This window comes from Phocoena sinus, chromosome 20 (genome assembly GCF_008692025.1).
Source record: "Phocoena sinus isolate mPhoSin1 chromosome 20, mPhoSin1.pri, whole genome shotgun sequence".
NCBI classification, from domain to species: domain Eukaryota; kingdom Metazoa; phylum Chordata; class Mammalia; order Artiodactyla; family Phocoenidae; genus Phocoena; species Phocoena sinus.
The window spans coordinates 39,712,947-39,732,502 of NC_045782.1; the positions used below are offsets into that span (position 1 = coordinate 39,712,947).

At 57.4% G+C, this 19,556-nt stretch overlaps 2 protein-coding genes across 3 annotated transcripts; one reads left to right on the top strand and one right to left on the bottom strand.

The window, feature by feature from the left end:
• The first annotated feature begins 1,079 nt into the window (after positions 1–1,079).
• Positions 1,080–19,346, top strand: CNTNAP1 (contactin associated protein 1). 2 transcript variants are annotated; one of them, XM_032617727.1, is made up of 25 exons: positions 1,080–1,316; positions 4,238–4,383; positions 5,254–5,355; positions 5,450–5,643; positions 6,093–6,240; positions 6,331–6,534; positions 7,136–7,320; positions 7,933–8,076; positions 8,701–8,962; positions 9,450–9,599; positions 9,858–10,029; positions 10,495–10,601; positions 10,748–10,867; positions 11,238–11,441; positions 11,644–11,800; positions 11,888–12,015; positions 12,313–12,498; positions 13,710–13,931; positions 14,188–14,427; positions 15,332–15,685; positions 15,846–15,973; positions 16,430–16,523; positions 16,711–16,956; positions 17,065–17,112; positions 17,942–19,346. In XM_032617727.1, exons 2-25 carry the CDS (start codon positions 4,317–4,319, stop codon positions 18,208–18,210), a joined length of 4,131 nt encoding a protein of 1,376 aa, XP_032473618.1. In that variant the 5' UTR covers positions 1,080–1,316; positions 4,238–4,316; the 3' UTR covers positions 18,211–19,346. The 2 variants fall into 2 exon arrangements, with proteins under 2 accessions (XP_032473618.1, XP_032473617.1); XM_032617726.1 differs by lacking the exon at positions 1,080–1,316 and adding an exon at positions 2,124–2,261.
• CCR10 (C-C motif chemokine receptor 10) lies at positions 1,345–3,470 on the bottom strand. The gene is made up of 2 exons (XM_032617728.1): positions 3,427–3,470; positions 1,345–2,572 (listed from the first exon to the last, which is right to left on the bottom strand). The coding sequence occupies exons 1-2, from the start codon at positions 3,448–3,450 to the stop codon at positions 1,505–1,507; spliced, it is 1,092 nt and encodes a 363-aa protein (XP_032473619.1). The 5' UTR covers positions 3,451–3,470; the 3' UTR covers positions 1,345–1,504.
• Positions 19,347–19,556: the final 210 nt, after the last annotated feature.

Consider the following 19,556-nt stretch of genomic DNA (forward strand, 5'->3'; position numbering starts at 1 on the left):
ATGGAGTGGAGTCTCCTCAGGGTGACTGTCCCGCGATTCTGTGTAGGAAGGGGTTAACCAAGGCTCTAAGCGGACGGGGCGGGGCCAGAGGAGGGGCGGGGCCAGGGCGACCGCGGGCGCGCGCGGGCGTTGCTGACTCAGCGGCGATTCCTGAGATCACTGGTGGAGGGTTCCAGGTTGGCCCCCAGTGACTGGCGTGTGGGACCCTTTGAAGATCGGCTCTGTGTCCGGGACTTCCCTGGATCCTGGCCCCTGGAGGCCGTGGTTCTTGGTCTCAGCCGCCGGAGACTCCGAGAAGGAAGGCTAGCCGGAGCTGGGCGCGGCGGGACAGGGCGGGGACGACAGGCCAGCGCCTCCCTGGAGACATCCCCGCCACGCTCCGCCCCTCTTGCCCTGGGTCCCCAGACTCCAGGCTGGAGTGGTCGGGGCAGCTTGGCTGACCGGATATTAAACTGCGAGAGTTGTCGCACGTGGACACCAGCCTGCCTGTCGTGACTGTGTAAAACAAAGACCAGGGATCAATGTCTTTAGAGGCCATCCCAGGCTTGCCCTCGCCCCAGATGAGAGTGGCCTGCGCTGAGACTTCCTAGGGATGGAAACACCACACCATATACTCTCTTCCCTATCTGGATCCCAGGCCCTTGCCTGCAGGGAAGTTCTTTCCCTTGTCTAACCTCTCTCCGGCAGGCTCAGTACATTCCCTCTGAGCCCGTCCCCAAGGAAGACGGAGAATGGCTGTCGCCCCACCCCCACCCCGCCCGTGCTAACCACTCTTTGGAAATTTGCAAATTGGAATTCTCTCCTTGGATTTTCTCCAAGGTGAAAAACTGCGACTCAACTTTTCAAATAACTTTTTCTCTCCACCAGCGAACCTTAGAAGGGACTGTAGAGTGGTAACCGAATCCAACCCAAAACGGGAATCTCCTGGCCCCGTTCCTACCCCCACACCAGGCATAGGCACACACACAGTCCCCGACAGCCTCAGCCGGAACATTCCAGAGGCCGGGAACTCGGTACTTGCTAAGGCAGCCATTACTGGATAGCACTCTGGTTGTTAGAAAGCTCTTTCTTACACTATTTCAGGAGGAACGCTCGCCCCTCGTCGCCTGGCAGCTTCCCCACCTCACCTCTGTTGGCAGAGACCGGGTGAAGGTGGAGGGGGTGTCAGTGCCTAAAGCTTTAGCAGGCTCAGCAGCCCCTCACCCCAACCCAGGCTCTCAGCGCCTTCCACTCAGAGCCAAGCGCGGCGGAGTGCGAAGGGGCGGGGCCGTGGGACACCCACCAGCTCTGCCGTGCTGCAAATCACTTCCAAGCCGGTGAGTCAAAAATAGTAACAGTTGTTGTGTTGCCCCTCATTTCCATGTTGTCAGTTTAATGTGCCGAAGTACAGAAGCAATTCCTGATGTCCCTACCTCTTTCTCAGTGTCCCCCACCTACTCCCCCTTCCCGCTACCCTCCCTGGAATCATTTCCTCAGCCCGCCCCCCTCCTCTTGATTCGCAGCCCTAGTAGTCCCAGAAGGAGATACTGTTGGTCTCCGTGGGAGCCGAGCAGGAAGAAAGGCGGGGCCGGCGGGGGCAGCGGCCGCGGTGGTGAGGCCCTGGACTACAGCCTCGACCCCGTAGCAGCCTCCGCAGGTCCTGGCGGAAGCGCAGGCCCAGAAAGGCGTAGAGCACGGGGTTGAGACCGCAGCGGGCGAGGGCCAAGCCCCCGGTCACCAGCAGTGCCAGATCCTTGCGCTTGCTGGCGGGGCAGCTCCGCTCGCGGGCCGCCAGGAGGTCGGCAGTATCCAATAGCAGGGCGAGACTGTAGGGCAGCTGCAGTACCACGAAGGCAGCCACCAGGGCCACCACGACGCGCAGCGCGCGCCGGCGCTCGGGCCCCCTGGTGGCCAGCAGCGTGCGGCCCAGGAGCGCGTAGCAGGCCGCCATGACGCCCAGCGGCAGCGCGAAGCCCAGGACCACCTGCGCCACGGCGCTCACCCCCTTCACCGTCTGCGTGAGGCCCTCGGGGAAAATGAGACGGCAGCGCCGCTGGCCTTCTCGCTGCCCGTCCTGGCTGAAAAGGAAAGCAGGCAGCGCCAGGAGCAGCGACAGCAACCACACGATGACTGAGACCAAGTGTGCACGGCCCGGCACCGGGGGCCTCGGTCCAGCTGGGAGGGCCCGCGCGATGGCCACGTAGCGGTCGGCGCTGATACAGGCCAGGAAGAGGAAGCCGGCGTGGAAGGAGGCCGAATAGAGGCCCGAGATGGCGCGGCAGGTGACACTTCCCAGACTCCAGCCCTGCAGAGCCCCGGCTGCAGCAAAGGGCAGGGTCAGGGCCAGCAGAAGGTCGGCCAGGGCCAGCTGGAGCAGGTGGGCGGAGGTGGGCGAGCGGGCAGCGCGTCGCGCCGCCAGGTGCGTGGCCAGGACCAGGCCATTGCCAGCCAGACCCAGCGCAGCCACCGTCAGGGAGACACTGGGTTGGAAGGCCCGACTGAAGGCCTGGACATCGGCCTTGTAGCAGAGTTCTGGCAGCGGCTCAGCCGAGTATGCCTCCTCATCGTCCCCGGAGTAGGGGCCCCAGGAGACCTGGGGAGGCCAAAATGAGAAGAGAGCCCTTATGAGGCATGCCTCCACCACACACCTCCCCCTCCCACACATGCATTCCAAGCTGGGGGCTCCTGTGTGACCAGGTACAATGGTACAGTACCCGGGGAGAAGACATAAACTCTTCTCCACACTCTTCTTAGCACACCCTCAGACAGGCCTTGGCTTCCCTCGCACCCCTCCTGCCTCTACATCCAGCTTCCTCGGTGACCTTGAGTGAATCACTTGCTCTTTCTGGCTCTCCAGTTGCCTAATACATAATGTCGAGATTAGAAATCCTGACCAGCCCCCCGGCAGGGTTGTTTGAAATAAGGAAGGTAATGAATGTGAAGCATCTGTGCTCTCCATAGGCCAAGCGTCTGTATTGTTAATAGATCTTAGCGCTTCAGTTCCTCTGCAGCGCCCTCTCCTGGAAGAACATCCACATGCAGACTTTGCCTGACACCTGGTCCCTGGACTCCATGCTTGGCCTGGAGAGGTTTTCTATGTCCCCTTTCCCTTCTCCCCTTCTCACCCCCACCTCTTAGCCTCCAGTACAGGTGCACTGAACTACTCATGACAAGGGGGTCGTAAGGGTTGGAGCTCAGGTTTTCTGGGCTCAGTTGGGACCTTAGATCTCTAGGTTCAGCTCATCCTCCCTCTGAACCCCAGTCCCGTCCCCAAACCCCAGCGTCTCATTACCAGCCCGATCTATCTGGAGGGCCCCTGGTCCCAGAGGGCTCCAGGCATCCTAGGTAGGTCACAGCATGGCAGAGGCCTGGTGCTAGGTAGAGAATCCCGTCCCTTCACCTTACCCTCCCTCTCTGTAACCATTACCCCCCTGCCCCCACTCCCACCTGCTTTGCGGGCTCAGTCCCCATCTCTGGCTACTCAGGTTTCTGAGGTAAAGCCACTGGGGACAGAAGTTAAACTAGTGGGACAGGAAGGAAGGGGCGGGGAGAAGGGCCAGGAGGGCGGTGGGGATTAGGGTCTGTGGGCCGTCTTTACCTAACTTTCCTATTCTACGTCCTAAAAAATAATTTCTCCTTACCGTGCCAGTAGAAAAAGAATGGGTTTTGTAATATCATCGTTTGCTAGCCACCTGTGTGATCTTAAGTAGGTTGTCTGACCTCTCTGAGCCTCAGGTTTTTCATCTTCAAAGTGGAGTGAGGTAAAAATGCAGAATTCACAGGGTGCTGAGGGTGCCTTGTACGGGTGCCTGGAGCATAATTTGCTGTCAGAAAATGTTAGATTCTTTTACTTACTCTTCTCCTCATCTCCAAGCACCCTCCCCTTCCAACTCCCTTTTCTTGGATTTTTCAGGACCCCCTAACCGGCCCTAGCCTCCCTTCCCCCATCCCTGCGGCCACAGTCCCTGTCGGCCTCGGGTTATTCAGGGTATTTCCCGGCGACGGGAGGCTCTCTACCCCCGCCCATTCGCAGTAGGGCTGAGGCGCGCGCTTGCGCGGGGTCCGGGAAAGCGGCGCGTGCCAGGAGAGAGAGGCTGGGGGAGGGGGGAGGTGAGAAGAGAGAGGGTGGAAGGAGAGGCGATAACAGCGGAGGACCAGGAACAGCACAGAGAGAGACAAGGGAGAAAGGTTGGGGGAGAGAGGAAAGAGGAAGGGGTGGGTAAGGGGCCGAGAGATAGCCATCCGTTGCGAACCCCAGGAGGAAAGCCCGAGCTGGAACTGGAGCCCTAGCCGGAGACGGGCACTGGGAGGCGGCCGCCGGGATCCGTCAGCCCTGCATGATGCGTCTCCGGCTCTTCTGCATCCTGCTCGCCGCGGTCTCGGGAGCCCGGGGCTGGGGCTACTGTGAGTGCGGGGCTCGCAGGCAGGCGGGGTTGGGCCTGGGAGTCTAAGGTCTGCAGGGCGGGTCCCGCACCGCATTGCGGCTGGGTGGTCGCGGGTCCCTTCCCGGCCGGCGCGCGCTCGTGCGCTTTCATCCTTTCCTGCCTCTCCCCGGCGCTCCGCAATGCAGCTCCGAGGCTGGCGCGCGCGCCCGGCGATGGGGCTGGGCTCAGAGCTGAAGATAGAGTCGGCCCGGGCGGGGATTTGGGACTGGGATCCAAGCGGGAGCTAGTGCCTGGGTTTGAGTGTTGGGAATAAGGGTGGTGCCAGTGACCCCGCTAGGGTTAAGGTTTTGCCAGGGGCTGGGGCTGGGCTTGGAGCTGGCCCAGGGACCAGAGTTTTGGGCTGAGGCTGGGGCTGGATTTTGGGGTTGGGATCCATGCAGTATTTGGTGACCCTTTATGATGCTAAGGTTGCACGTGGAACTGGTGATGGTGCTTGGACTGGCTGGGGTTGGGACCAAGGCCTGGATTTGGGGTTGGTGCAGGTCTGTGGGTGCTGCTGACTGGGATTGAGGCTAAGGCTGGGGCTGGATTGGTGTCTTGGGGTGACTCAGGTTCTAAAAGATGCTGAGGTTTGGGATTGTGTTTGTGGGTGTACTGAACCCCAGCTGGTACTAGGCAGGGTCTGGCCTACGGGTTCTTTCAGAAGAAGAAGGCAGCCTCCCTGAAGCGTGCAGCTGTTGCTGCAGACCAGGTTGAGTAGATGGTTTAAGTTAGGGCTGGGTCTGCAATGGGGGAGAGAGAAGAAAGAGCTCCGGTTGCTCAGCGTGCTGGGCCTTTGGGAAGACTGGGAGGGGCCACCCTGATCAACATGTCTGTTCCCCCAACCCAGACGGCTGTGACGAGGAGCTGGTTGGGCCCCTGTATGCACGCTCCCTGGGTGCCTCCTCCTACTATGGGCTCTTCACCGCACCCCGTTTTGCCCGGCTGCACGGTGAGCGTGGTGGCGCCCCATGGTGGGGTGGGGGACTCTGGAGGGCTGGAGGTGAATGGGGAGCCAGTGGTGAAAGGCCTTGCCCCTTCTATAGGCATAAGCGGATGGTCTCCCCGGATTGGAGACCCAAATCCCTGGCTCCAGATCGACCTAATGAAGAAGCACCGGATCCGGGCTGTGGCCACGCAGGGCTCCTTTAACTCTTGGGACTGGGTCACACATTACATGCTGCTCTATGGAGACCGAGTGGACAGCTGGACACCGTTCTATCAGCGAGGGCACAACGCGGTACTCCAGGCTCCCTGCGCACACACTTGGGGAACCTTTTCAGCTCTGTGAACTGGGCTGGGCCAGGCACAATCTTGGGGGAGGGGCAGCAGGCAGTGGTGAGGGCACAGATGAGGAGCAGTGACTTCCTCCCCAGGGACTCAGTCCGGAGGGATTGTCGGCTCCTCATGTGTGCAAGATATTCCCAGTGACAGGGTTTAACATACTTCAGGGTAAAATCTGGGAGAGCTTCATGAAGGTGGTGACATCTGAGTTGACCTTTGAGGATATAATGGGACGCTCTAGACTAGGGAAACTGTGTTTGTGTAAAGCCATGAAGGCAGGGGAGATAAGGAGTGTTTGCCTTCCAGAAGTCGAGATTGGCTAGATGCGACAACTGTGGACTGGGAGGCTGTGGAGAAACAAGCAGAGGGTGGGGGCGTGGTCACTCCTCTTCCCTTGCCCCTCAGACCTTCTTCGGTAACGTGAACGAGTCGGCGGTGGTTCGCCACGACCTGCACTACCACTTCACGGCGCGCTACATCCGCATCGTGCCCTTGGCTTGGAACCCGCGCGGCAAGATCGGCCTGAGGCTCGGCCTCTACGGCTGCCCTTACAGTAAGGGTGTGAGGTCGTGGGCGGGGTGGGGGTGGTGCCCGGGAGACAGAGTCTCCCCGGTCCCCAACCCACCTAGTGCCCCTCGCGCAGAGTCCGACGTGCTCTATTTCGATGGCGATGATGCCATCTCGTACCGCTTCCCGCGAGGGGTCAGCCGGAGTCTGTGGGACGTGTTCGCCTTCAGCTTCAAGACCGAAGAGAAGGACGGGCTCCTGTTGCACGCCGAGGGCGCCCAGGGAGACTACGTGACACTCGAGCTGCAGGGGGCGCACTTGCTGCTGCACATGAGCCTGGGTGAGCTCAGAGATCCCGGCGCAAAGCCTGAGGCTCTCCTCCCACGTCTCCTGTTGCACCTCCTCCGCGAAGCCGCACCCCACTCCTTATCCTTCCCTTCCTTAGTGTTTGGACCAACCCACCTTTTTTGTGTAAAATTTGGTGCTAGCAAAACACTGGACTCGGGATCAGGAGAAGCGGATTCCAGTCTCAGCTCTACCACCTACCAGAGGGACAAGCACTCCCGCAGTCTGTTTCCTCATTGTAAAAACGTTGTATATACGTATACACACACGCCTAAAGTGTTATTATTTTGCATCTCAATCACTCTTCATAACATCCACATGATGAGGTAGAAGCAACTATCGTGCCTCAAGTTTTACTGATAGGAAAACAGAGGCTCAGAGAGGTTAAATGGCTTACTCTAAGTCCATACTTGCCAGTGGCCACTGCTCCATCCCAGGCTGAGGGTGGTCCAGTCTCTGTATGCCCACCCTCCCTGGCTGCCCTGGGCCCTGGGCAGTCCCTCCTCTGTGCTGCTCTGCCTGGGGACTAGCTGGGCAGTAGGGCTCACTTGGGTTTTCCAGGTTCCAGGTCTGACCCCGCCCCACCCTACCCTCAGGCAGCAGCCCCATCCAGCCAAGGCCCGGTCACACAACCGTGAGCGCTGGTGGCGTCCTCAATGACCAGCACTGGCATTACGTACGCGTGGACCGATTTGGCCGCGAAGCAAATCTCACCCTGGACGGCTACGAGCAGCGCTTCGTGCTCAATGGCGACTTCGAGAGACTGAACCTGGACACCGAGGTGAGCGGAGAGGGGAGGAGCCATTTGGTGAAGTGGGATGCTGGGTGGGCCGGTGGGGGACAGCACTTTTCTGTACCAGAGGTAAGACTCTGCTTTCGGGTGTCTGCATATGCTAGCAGCTCTTGGCAAACTCCCAGAAAGGCCTGGGTTTTTGTGGTTGCTGCTGCTGTTAGCACACAGATTCCCGGACTCCACCCCAGAACTACTGAGATGGAGTCTGGAAATCTGGATTTGGGGGATCGGACAGGATGAGAAAATTGCCCCCTTCAGGCCCTGATCTGCAGATAAAGAATCCCAGACAGGTTCATTGACTTACCTAAGGGCATGCAGCCAATTTGTGGTGGAGTCAGGGCTAGAACCCAAGCCTGGGGAGGCCCAGCGAGCTTCCAGCTTCAATACTGGGGCGCTGTGTGTCTCAAGTCTTATAGAACTCAATCTGCCTGGAGCGTGGGAAAGTGTACGGCAGCGGTGGGGGGGGGGAGCGTGAGAAAGGCGTGCGCGCTGCCGCGCTTGCCGGGCTCAGTGGGAAAACTTCTGGAAACTTCACCATTGATCCTGATGGGAGTGGCCCCCTGAAGCCATTTGTAGTGTACTCCTCACTCCGCCCCGCAGATGTTCATCGGGGGTCTGGTGGGCGCCGCGCAGAAGAACCTTGCCTATCGGCATAATTTCCGCGGCTGCATGGAAAACGTAATCTTCAACCGAGTCAACATTGCGGACCTGGCCGTGCGGCGCCATTCACGGATCACCTTCGAGGCCAGTGGGCAGGGGGATCTGGGAGGACTGGGGCGTCAAAGCCACTTGGAACCACGAGGTGGAATGGGAAGAGATATTGCGAATCATGTAAAAGCCGAGGACCCCTCTCCCCAGCTGGATGCTCAAGTGGGGGTGATGGTGTCATCACTGACTCACAGGAAGTGCAAAAGGCCAGCTCCCAACCCCCCAGTTAAAAGCTGTGGTGCGGTCTAAGCATCTCCTCAATTATAACTGAGGAAAATAAGGTGTAGCGACCCTGAGTGGCTCCACCAGGGGTCACGCAGCTGCGCAGGGGCTGAGGAGGGACTTGAACCCAGGGCTGTTTCGATGTGTGGGTGTGGGTGCTCCCCCCACCCGAACTCAGGAGCGTAATCAGGCACTGCTTCCGGGAAGCAGGCGGGAAATCGCCTCTCCACGCTGGAAGGAAGCGAAGGAGCCGTCGCCCCTGGAGACGATGTAGATCAGGAGAGAGTCCTGCAGGCCGACTTGGTGGCTGGAGACCTCCTCCACAGCTGGACATGTTTCTGGGGGAGATGGGCAGGTGCACCCAGGGAACCTCACTCCTCACAGAGGTGGGGCGGGGCGTCGGCTCGGGTGCTGACGGATCCTCACTTTCGTCCCTAGGGTAAGGTGGCATTCCGTTGCCTGGACCCGGTTCCTCACCCCATCAACTTTGGAGGTCCTCACAACTTCGTGCAAGTGCCTGGCTTCCCTCGCCGAGGCCGCCTCGCGGTCTCTTTTCGCTTCCGTACCTGGGATCTCACCGGGCTGCTACTTTTCTCCCGCCTGGGGGACGGGCTGGGCCACGTGGAGCTGATGCTCAGTGAAGGACAGGTCAATGTGTCCATCGTGCAGACTGGCCGAAAGAAACTTCAGTTTGCTGCTGGTGAGGGGAGGAGGGAAGTGGGAGGCACAGGGAGGCCAGAGAAGGGCAAAGAGCGGAGGAGTTTGTAGGCCTGGACTGAAGCCTTTGCACACCGGAGAGGGGTGAGGGAGTGAAGGGAGGGAGCAGGGCAGGAGGTCCCCGGGCCCTGGGAAAAGGTGGGAGTGGATGGAGGCTGCTGGGAGTTGGAGGGCGGGGCAGATCTGAGGAGCTAAGGAGAAGCAGGAAGGCCGAGAATCCTGGTACTCTCCAGTTCCGGAGGGTCTCTGGAGGTGTCGTTCAGTTACGACTTTTGTGTCAGCCACTGGGGTTCCACACAGTGAAGAGAGACATTCAGAGATGTCACCACTCAGGTTGATAAGTGTAAAAATGGGAGGCACAGAGGCTACTGTTAGGACACAGAGTGGGGTTGCTGCCTCCCCGCTCTAGGTACTCTTATAGAACGTGGTGCCCCTCCCCCCCACCCACACCATCCTCCTGTCCTGTCCAGGGTTCCGCCTGAATGATGGCTTTTGGCACGAGGTGAATTTCGTGGCACAGGAAAACCATGCAGTCATCAGCATTGATGATGTGGAGGGGGCAGAGGTCAGGGTCTCATACCCACTGCTGATCCGTACAGGAACCTCATACTTCTTTGGAGGTAAGTGGCGGCCGACCTGCCTAGACCCCTGTCTCTGGGTGGGAAGGCCCCATCTAAGTCCACCCAGACAGGGCTACATGGAGAGTTTTGTAGCAGTAAATCCCTCTTGTCCCTCTGGGGCCTTGGGGACTGGAAGGTCACTGTCATTGTCTACTATTCCCCTTCCTTCCTTTGTGTCTGGCTCTCCCTTGGCATCTCCCTGGGGGAGGGTCGCTGGAGTCTCCCCTGGGGAGGGCCTCACAGGGGTGGTTGCTCCAGGTTGTCCCAAGCCAGCCAGTCGATCGGGCTGCCACTCCAACCAGACGGCGTTCCATGGCTGCATGGAGCTGCTCAAGGTGGATGGTCAACTGGTCAACCTGACTCTGGTGGAGGGCCGGCGGCTTGGATACTATGCTGAGGTCCTCTTTGACACATGTGGCATCACTGATAGGTATCCAGAAGCCCCTCTCCCTACAAGAGGTGACCCCTCCAAAGCCCTCTTCCATGGTCTCCCAATGATGGGAATGGCCTTTCTCAATGATCTCCCTTCTCCTGGTCCCAGCTCCAAAGTCTCCTACCTGGGGATGATTCCTCCTTGTCCTCTCACCTTCTATTTCTTCCCTTAAAGTGACACATGCTCAGAATGGAAACGAAGCATCTGTTTTTGGTCCTCGAGGGTTTTATTTGGGGGGTGGGGGAAGTAAGGCATTATTTATTCCTTTGGGGAAGGGGAGACAGTATAGTACTTGAGCCCTGAGGCCTGCCTAATGCCCCAGCATTTAAGCTTGTTAGGTGGAGTAGGTTTCACACTGGGTTTTGGTGCTCCCAGGAGCTGGGAGTGAAGCGTGTAAGGATCAGACCGTACTCTCAAGCTCCCCATAAGGCTCCTTCCCTCGGTGCTGACCCCCTCACCTAGGTGCAGCCCTAATATGTGTGAGCATGATGGACGCTGCTACCAGTCTTGGGATGACTTCATCTGCTATTGTGAACTGACAGGCTACAAGGGGGAGACCTGCCACCAACGTAAGCCAGCTTGGGTACGGGGGAGAGTCAGAGACAGGGGAGGTCAGGAGGTTTCTGGCAATCCTGAGGCCGCTAGAGATGGTAGGGCTGGCCCTCCTAGCCCCCTGACCCTATAACTGCCTTTTCCCCACCTCACCACCAACCAGCTTTGTATAAGGAATCCTGTGAGGCTTATCGGCTCAGTGGGAAAACTTCTGGCAACTTCACCATTGATCCTGATGGGAGTGGCCCCCTGAAGCCATTTGTAGTGTACTGTGATATCCGAGGTAAGTGGCTCTGACGGGTGGTGGAGGGGCAGCTGACGAGGCAATGCGGGAGCGTGGGGGAAATGGAAGGATGGAAGCGTGGACAGGGGCCAGTGAGATTAAATGGTGGTGGGGGTAAAGGAGGACAGAAGGGGGAAGGGGACACTCAGGGATTTGTAATCTAGCCTTGCAGGTAGATCCCAGCTTCCTGATCCATTCCAGCTGTCTCATCTCCGGCCTATGACGTTGGGGGCCTAAAGCTGGGCTGAAATGGAGCTGCTGGCCACGTTTCTTGTCTCTGGATTGCAGTAGTGGTGCTGGGGGCGGGGCAGGGAGATGGGTAGGGAATGCCCGTCTCCAGCCACAGCTCTGTCTCATCCCCCTCCCCCAGAGAACCGGGCCTGGACAGTTGTGAGGCATGACAGGCTGTGGACAACTCGGGTGACAGGTTCTAGCATGGAGCGGCCATTCCTCGGGGCCGTCCAGTATTGGAATGCATCCTGGGAGGAAGTCAGTGCCCTGGCCAATGCTTCCCAGCACTGTGAACAGTGGATTGAGTTCTCCTGCTACAATTCCCGGCTGCTCAACACTGCAGGTTAGGGGGGGTGGGGGTGGGGAGGGCAAGGTGGAGAGCTGGAGGAGAGACCAGTGGGGTCTGGGAGAAGAGGATTAGAGGGTTCAAGGGAGCCCTGGGCTACAGGATTCAAGAACGGGTCTGGGCTGGTTGGAAGGGTGAGAGAGGAGCCCAGAGGCTAACGGAGGGCAGGGCCTGGAGACTGCCTGCACCTCTTCCCCAGGAGGCTACCCCTATAGCTTCTGGATTGGCCGAAATGAGGAGCAGCACTTCTACTGGGGTGGCTCGCAGCCCGGCATTCAGCGCTGTGCCTGTGGTCTGGACCGGAGCTGTGTGGACCCCGCTCTACACTGTAACTGTGATGCCGACCAGCCCCAGTGGTAAGGGGGGGGCAAAGGGACAGGGCTTTCAGGACGCCAGGGACAGCTGAGCGGCAGAGGCTGAGCCACCACATCCTGTCCCCACAGGAGAACCGACAAGGGCCTGCTGACTTTTGTGGACCATTTGCCTGTCACTCAGGTGGTGGTGGGGGACACGAACCGTTCCAATTCCGAGGCCCAGTTCTTCCTGAGGCCTCTGCGCTGCTATGGTGATCGTGAGTGACAGACCCTTTTTGTGTACCCTCCCAGGGTCAGCTCTCCAGTCTCCAAAATCTAGTCTACCTGATCCACTGGGGGTCTCTACGACACACTGCCAGACACCCCAGCTCCTGGTGTGATATGCCCACACCTGTGTTGTTCCTCGGCACCTTCCTCTCTTTCATTACACGCCTTAAGTTTCCCTGGGGACCCCTAGTTGTCCCCTTTTGCCCTGTCTCCCCCCGATCTGAGGCTGCCTCACTCTTCCCCCCTCCTACCTCGCTGACAAGGCCTTCCTCCATCTGGTTTTGTAGGAAATTCCTGGAACACCATCGCCTTCCACACTGGGGCTGCACTGCGCTTTCCCCCAATCCAGGCCAACCACAGCCTTGATGTCTCCTTCTACTTCAGGACCTCGGCTCCCTCAGGAGTCTTCCTGGAGAATACAGGGGGCCCTTACTGCCAGTGGCGCCGACCTTACGTGCGGGTGGAACTCAACAGTGAGCAGGCAGACGTTGCCGGGGGATGAAGATCCCTGGGGAGGTGTGGGGTGGGTGGAGGCTGGGACAAGCGACAAGGGGTAAGATGCCCCTCTGCGAGGCAGCATGGAAAGGGCTTCAAATGGCGCTGGCTTCTACACCCAGCTCTTTTTTTTTTTAATAACTTTATTTATTATTTATTTATTTATTTTTGGCTGCATTGGGTCTTCGTTGCTGTGTGGGCTTTCTCTAGTTGCAGAGAGCGGGGGCTACTCCTCGTTGTGGTATGCAGGCTTCTCATTGCGGTGGCTTCTCGTTGCGGAGCACGGGCTCTAGGCGTGTGGGCTTCAGTAGTTGTGGCTCGCGGGCTCTAGAGCACAGGCTCAGTAGTTGTGGCACACAGGCTTAGTTGCTCCGCAGCATGTGGGATCTTCCCGGACCAGGGATCAAACCCGCGTCCCCTGCATTGGTAGGCGGACTCTCAACCGCTGCGCCACCAGGGAAGTCCCCCAGCTCTGTCTTGACAGCTGGCTTCGTGACCCCGAGTGCCCACTTAGCCTCTCTGGGCCTTAGGTCCCTGACTTGTAAGGAAGCTGGACTCCTGGTGTGTGGGGGTCTTCTACCTGATGAGCTATGCTTCTAACCTGAGAAGTGGGGCTGGGAAGCTGGCTCCATGGGTCTGGGAAGAGAGACCAGGGGTATGAGGGTTTTTTTCTTTTTTTATACATGTATTTATTTATTTTTGGCTGCATTGGGTCTTCGTTGCTGTACGCGGGCTTTCTCTAGTTGCGGCGAGCGGGGGCTGCTCTTCGTTGCGGTGCGTGGGCTTCTCATTGCGGGGGCTTCTCTTTGTTGTGGAGCACGGGCTCTAGGAGTGCGGGCTTCAGTAGCTGTGGCACGTGGGCTCAGTAGTTGTGGCTCGCAGGCTCTAGAGCGCAGGCTCAGTAGTTGTGGCACACGGGCTTAGTTGCTCCGCGGCATATGGGGTCTTCCCGTACCAGGGCTTGAACCCATGTGCCCTGCGTTGGCAGGCGGATTCTTAACCACTGCGCCACCAGGGAAGTCCGGGGTATGAGGTTTTAAGCCGTTTATGGGTTTTGTCCCAGGCTGTAGACAGATTGGAGGGACATTCAAGGAGCTCCAAAGGGTGAAGAAGAGGGGTTGTATCAGGTGAACCTGTGAGGGATCTTGGAGGTCTGAGTCCTCTCCCCCTAACCCCCAACGTTGTCCAGCATCCCGGGATGTGGTCTTCGCCTTCGACGTGGGGAATGGGGACGAGAACCTGACAGTGCACTCCGATGACTTTGAGTTCAACGATGACGAGTGGCACCTGGTCCGGGCTGAAATCAATGTGAAGCAGGCCCGGCTCCGCGTGGATCACCGGCCTTGGGTGGTGCGGCCGATGCCCCTGCAGACCTACATCTGGCTGGAGTACGACCAGCCCCTCTATGTTGGTGAGCAGCAACCCAGAGGCAGGTCTGAAGCCTCTGACACCTTCCCCCCCTCTCAAGGCCACTCTCCTTGTTTCCAGGAACCCTGTGTCTTAGGTCCCGATCCCCTCGACCTCAGAGTGAGCCAAAGGCCCACCTTTCCTCTCCAGTCCCTGGCATCTATTCTGTTCTTCTAGCCCCCTTGGCTCCCTTCCGAACCCCAATGCTTATCCCTGTCTCTGGCTCTACACCCATTTCTTGACCTGCCCAACTTCCCCAGGGTCTGCGGAGCTTAAGAGGCGGCCCTTCGTGGGTTGCCTGAGGGCTATGCGTCTGAACGGAGTGACTCTGAACCTGGAGGGCCGTGCCAATGCCTCTGAGGGTACCTCACCCAACTGCACGGGCCACTGCGCCCACCCCCGGTTCCCCTGTTTCCATGGAGGCCGCTGCGTGGAGCGCTACAGCTACTACACCTGTGACTGTGACCTCACGGCTTTTGACGGGCCATATTGCAACCACGGTTAGTGCTGCTGGTTATGGGAGGACAGGGAGCCATAATGGGATGTAGGGAGGGCAGGAAAGGAAGGAGGGCACAAAGTCAGCATCGGGGAAAACTGTGGTCGTCCTGGGCTCCTGAGCTCTGAGCTGGGGCAGTCAGGCAGTTGAAGATGTTGGGTGACTCCAAAGGCATAAAGTGGGGCAAGGAAGGGATGGTACAGCTAGCTGGCACGAAAAAGATCAAAAGCAACACGCAAATAACTTCCCCATCTTCCCACTGTCACCGAGGGAACACAGGTCACCCCACTTGCAAGCATATCCCCCTCAGGCTGCACGATGCCCTCCTATGCCATTTCCTATTCGACAATCGCTTCACTCCTAAAACATGTCTACAACCTGGTCCTTGGTTAAGGCAAGCCTTGACATTCACCATCGCAAGATTCTGCACATATACCCAGACTGCAGCCTCCCTAAGCCTGGTCTAGGGGGATGAGTGAGCAGGGAGGTCACTGGTGGGAGAAGTCTGGTGAGGTAGGGAGATACAGGGACTAAGGGACTGACAGAAGACCTTTGGTTTTGGTTCGGAAGTGTGAGTAGTGGCAGGTGTACCAGATGGGCTTATGGTATCTCGATTCTAATCTTGACTGTCCACTTATTGTGTATCCCTAGGCAAGTAGCTACCCATTTCTGAGCCTCGCTTTCCCCAGCTGTAAAACACAGGGGTTAGATTAGATGATCTTTTACATTTCCCATGATATTAAGATTCCATTCCGTGATACAGGGGTGCCAGAGGACCTAAAAGTGAATGGAGACGGGTTGTGGTGGTGGCTGAAACTGGGGACACGTGCCAGAGGGTGTGTGTGGATGACATACACAGCGTCTGAATGTGGGAACGGGGGCCCTGACCTCACTACCTCTGCCTTCAGACATTGGCGGCTTCTTTGAGCCGGGCACCTGGATGCGCTATAACCTCCAGTCAGCGCTGCGCTCCGCAGCCCGCGAGTTCTCCCACATGCTGAGCCGGCCAGTGCCGGGCTACGAGCCCGGCTACATCCCCGGCTACGACACCCCCGGCTACGCGCCCGGCTACCACGGCCCTGGGTACCGCCTGCCTGACTACCCGCGGCCTGGCCGGCCGGTGCCGGGCTACCGTGGACCTGTCTATAATGTCACTGGAGAGGAGGTGTCTTTCAGCTTCAGCACCCACTCCGCCCCCGCCGTCCTGCTCTACGTCAGCTCCTTTGTGCGTGACTACATGGCTGTGCTCATCAAGGAAGACGGTAAGCCCTCCGAGGCTCTCGCTCTCAATTCCAGCTGTCTCTGGGTGCCCTCCATTCTCGTAACTATCGATTGACCAATACAAGGACTCAAGTGCTCTTACAAGATGGGGGCTTTGGGAGCTGAGAGGAGACCCCCCTCTTCCTCCTCCACACCCTACAGGGACCCTGCAGCTGCGCTACCAGCTGGGCACCAGTCCCTACGTGTACCAACTAACCACCCGCCCCGTGACTGACGGCCAGCCCCACAGCGTCAACCTCACCCGGGTCTACCGCAACCTCTTCATCCAGGTGCGTGCAGGGGGAGGGGGACGAGGGAGGCGGGCCCGTTCAGACCTCAACCTCGCCATCTAGGTTGCGGCAGTGGGAAATGCCAAATGTTTAGCATTTGTAGAGCATGTTCCAATTTACAGAGGATGTTCATGTGTGTAATCTCATGGGACCTCACAACCTCTCTGTGAGGTGGTTCAGGTAGGCAGCTCTTCTTATCTTCGTTTGACAAATCACTAAAGGGGCTCAGACAGTAAAGTGGTGTTCCCAAAGTCAAACCACCGTAAGCTGCGAAGACAGGGCTCAAAACCAGGTGGTCGGGTTTTTAATACCAAATCCTATGTCTGGGTCCAGGGGTTCCCCACCTGGGACTGAGCTAGGACTCACCACCAACTGGGAGAGGAGAGTTCCAGCCTGGCCTAGGCTACGTCTGCCCCCGGTTCTCCCTCCCTCATCTCCTTTCCCCTCCCCACTCAGGTGGACTACTTCCCCCTGACAGAACAGAAGTTCTCACTGTTGGTGGACAGCCAGCTGGACTCACCCAAGGCCTTGTATCTGGGGCGCGTTATGGGTAAGCTGGGGCTGAGAGGGCGTTTTGGGTAAGGAGCTGTGGGTGAAGTCCCTGGAGCCCAGAGGGGAGTGAAGGACAGGGAGTGGCATTGAAGGTGCTGATAAAGAGTGGGAACCTAGCGATGGTGAGAGGGGGCAGGGCTATTGGTGGTCCAAGCCCATTTCTTTCTTGGCTGCCTCTCCCTCAGAGACGGGAGTGATTGACCCGGAGATCCAGCGCTACAACACACCAGGTTTCTCGGGCTGCCTGTCTGGTGTCCGATTCAACAATGTGGCCCCCCTCAAGAGCCACTTCCGAACACCTCGACCCATGACCTCGGAGCTGGCTGAGGCCCTTCGCGTTCAGGGAGAACTGTCTGAGTCTAACTGCGGAGCCATGCCACGTCTCGTCTCAGAGGTGCCGCCTGAGCTGGACCCCTGGTATCTGCCCCCAGGTACATCCCTGGGACACAATAAAGGAAGGGAAGAGAGGGACAACAGGGAAAGGAAATGATTCTTAACCTGGAGGCGGCTTCTCCTACCTGGTGCTTTCTCTTTTTCAGACTTCCCATACTACCACGATGACGGATGGGTTGCCATACTTTTGGGCTGTGAGTAGCACAGTCACTACCCTGACCTCCTCATTCTACCCTCTGGCCGTCAGCGTTGCCTCCCTGCCCCGTATCCTCAGGGCTGAGGGGTGGTGAAGGCACTAGGTGCGTGGTGGCGCCCAGAAGGATGAGACAGGCTATGCTGAAGGTAGCTGATAACCAGGTTGGAGATTTTTAAATGTCTGAGGATGCTATAGACTTTTAATTGAAATGAAATATCAAAATGGGGCTAAAGCTTTTACAGCGACGTGCCCATCAGTGCCTGATCCCATATACCATCTCTTCTCAGTGGTAGTCCACTGCTGGTCACATCTGACCTTATGACCTTGTGGATCAGATAATCTCCACTTCCTGATGAGCAGCTTAAGTCACATGCTTATCTGCTAGATCTGGTCATTACGTTCCACCAAAGTCAGGTGTTCAATACCTAAAAGGTCCCAGAACTGGGCAGGAACTGTTTATTAAAAGGAGCTTTACTGCACTATAAAAAGGTAAATTTTATGGTACGTAAACCATATCTCAATAAAACTGTTATAAGAAAATTAAAAAATAAAATGAGGCTAAAGCTAAGGGATGAGGAAATGGGGGTGCAGTAACATCCAGAGGGATGAGAAATTGGGGTAAGTACCAGGGATGTGGAAAGAGAATGTTAGAAATAGGGGGATGAGCCAGGAATTTAGACCTACCAGATACTTAGGAATGGCTTGATGTGGCCATACAGCTGACGCTCTTGTACACGTATGCTTTAGGCCAAAAGCATACATGTGTGTATGTATATAGGTGAAACCCCAAAGATCTGCCCTGAATTGTTCCTTTTTTTCTCTTTCAGTTTTGGTGGTCTTCTTGCTGCTGGGGTTGGTGGGAATGTTGGTGCTCTTCTATCTGCAAAATCATCGCTACAAGGGCTCCTACCACACCAATGAGCCCAAGGCCACTCACGATTACCACCCTGGCAGCAAACCTCCCCTACCTACTTCAGGCCCGGCCCAAGCCCCAGAACCGGCCCCAACACCAGCTTCTACCCAAGTTCCAGCCCCAGCCCCTGGCCCCCGGGACCAAAACCTACCCCAGATCCTGGAGGAGTCTAGGTCCGAATGAATCAGGAGAAGGGCTTCAGGGACCAAGTCCATCTCCTCCAAATTCCCCAATCCCTGCCTCTACCCCACCCGTTAGGGACATCTGGCTCCTCTTAGCTGGCTCTGCTCATGCAGGGGATTTCCCTCCTGCCAAGTGTGGTGGGCAGAGCTACAGACGGGACCAAAGGGAGTGGCTGAGCCTCACTGCCTAAACCAATGCCCTGCCCGTCCCCATTTCCCCAGGCTCCTGGTTGTTTGCCTGCCCCAGAGAAGCCTCATGGGGTTAAGACAGGCCCTTCCTGCCATCCCTGTCCCAGCTGCTGCCAGGGATTAACAACAGAGTGCAGGGGGGATTAACTGCCTCCCTTCAAATATTCAATCTCAGCAGGGACAGGTGTGTGGGATTGCAGGGATGCACGGGGTATGGGGGGAGGAGTCTGCTGAATCATACCCCCCAGCCTCCCCCCTCCCCTGCAGAACATCTTCCATGGCTTCCACTCAGTTGGGGATTAGGGAGGGCTTCACTGATGTCTCCCACCCCCGTTTTTTGTTTGTTACAGAGACCGAGAGGCCTCAGTTTAGCACCTTAGTACCTCCACTGCTTTACATGCTTTAGCCAAAGCCATAAAAAACTTGCAATGTAGAGAGAATAACGCAGACACGCTGACTAGCCAGCCCTCTACTCTTCCTCCCTCTTCCAAGATATGCAGTAGCCTTGGTGCCTGTCCAAAGGCTTGGCCCCCCTCTCCAATGCATGAGGAGCCCTCTTTCCTCCGCTCAGAGATGCTGCTTCGTTTGCCCCGGAGGTCATATTCTTTATATATATTTTTTGTTGCAATGTCTCTCTCTAGAGAAACTCTATATATTACTCTAATTTTTTAAATTATCAGTTTATATATAAAAGAAAAAAATCAATCGACTGTCCTGTCCTGTGCTGTGCCCACGGTCTGTAGTGTGCTTCTCCTGTGTTGGAAGTCTCATGAGGTCTGCTGGCCATTCACCCAAGCCTGATCCGGCCTCCACTCTGAAGCTGTGCTCTCGGACTTGGAGCTGTTCTAATAAAGCAGAGTGACAGAGCCTAAGTCTGTGTGTGGTAGCTGGCGTCGTGGTTAGGGCACAGTGGGATGATTTTAAGGCAGCTAATCTGACGGCTCCAGAAACTCTATGGGGAGCACTCAAAATCCTTGCATCACCTACTGGAAGCCTGCTTGCTTCTTGCCAACACCCTACCCCAGATCTCCCCCAACCCCAGATCTCCCCCAACCCCAGATCTCCGTGGACAAGCGGAGATCAGAATGCTACAGCTTCAACCCGAGCTGCCCCTGTACCACCATCCCTGGATCCTTCCAGGGTCCATCCCTGGACCCC

Excerpts from the sequence above, each read along its gene's own strand:
- CCR10 (XM_032617728.1), bottom strand. The coding sequence starts at position 3,450 with ATGGGGACTGAGCCCGCAAAGCAG. Across the intron at positions 2,573-3,426 it reads GGACTGAGCCCGCAAAGCAG|GTCTCCTGGGGCCCCTACTC; the intron begins GTGGGAGTGGGG and ends TGGCCTCCCCAG.
- CNTNAP1 (XM_032617727.1), top strand. The coding sequence starts at position 4,317 with ATGATGCGTCTCCGGCTCTTCTGCATCCTGCTCGCCGCGGTCTCGGGA. Across the intron at positions 5,644-6,092 it reads ATCAGCGAGGGCACAACGCG|ACCTTCTTCGGTAACGTGAA; the intron begins GTACTCCAGGCT and ends CTTGCCCCTCAG. Across the intron at positions 6,535-7,135 it reads GCTGCTGCACATGAGCCTGG|GCAGCAGCCCCATCCAGCCA; the intron begins GTGAGCTCAGAG and ends CCCTACCCTCAG.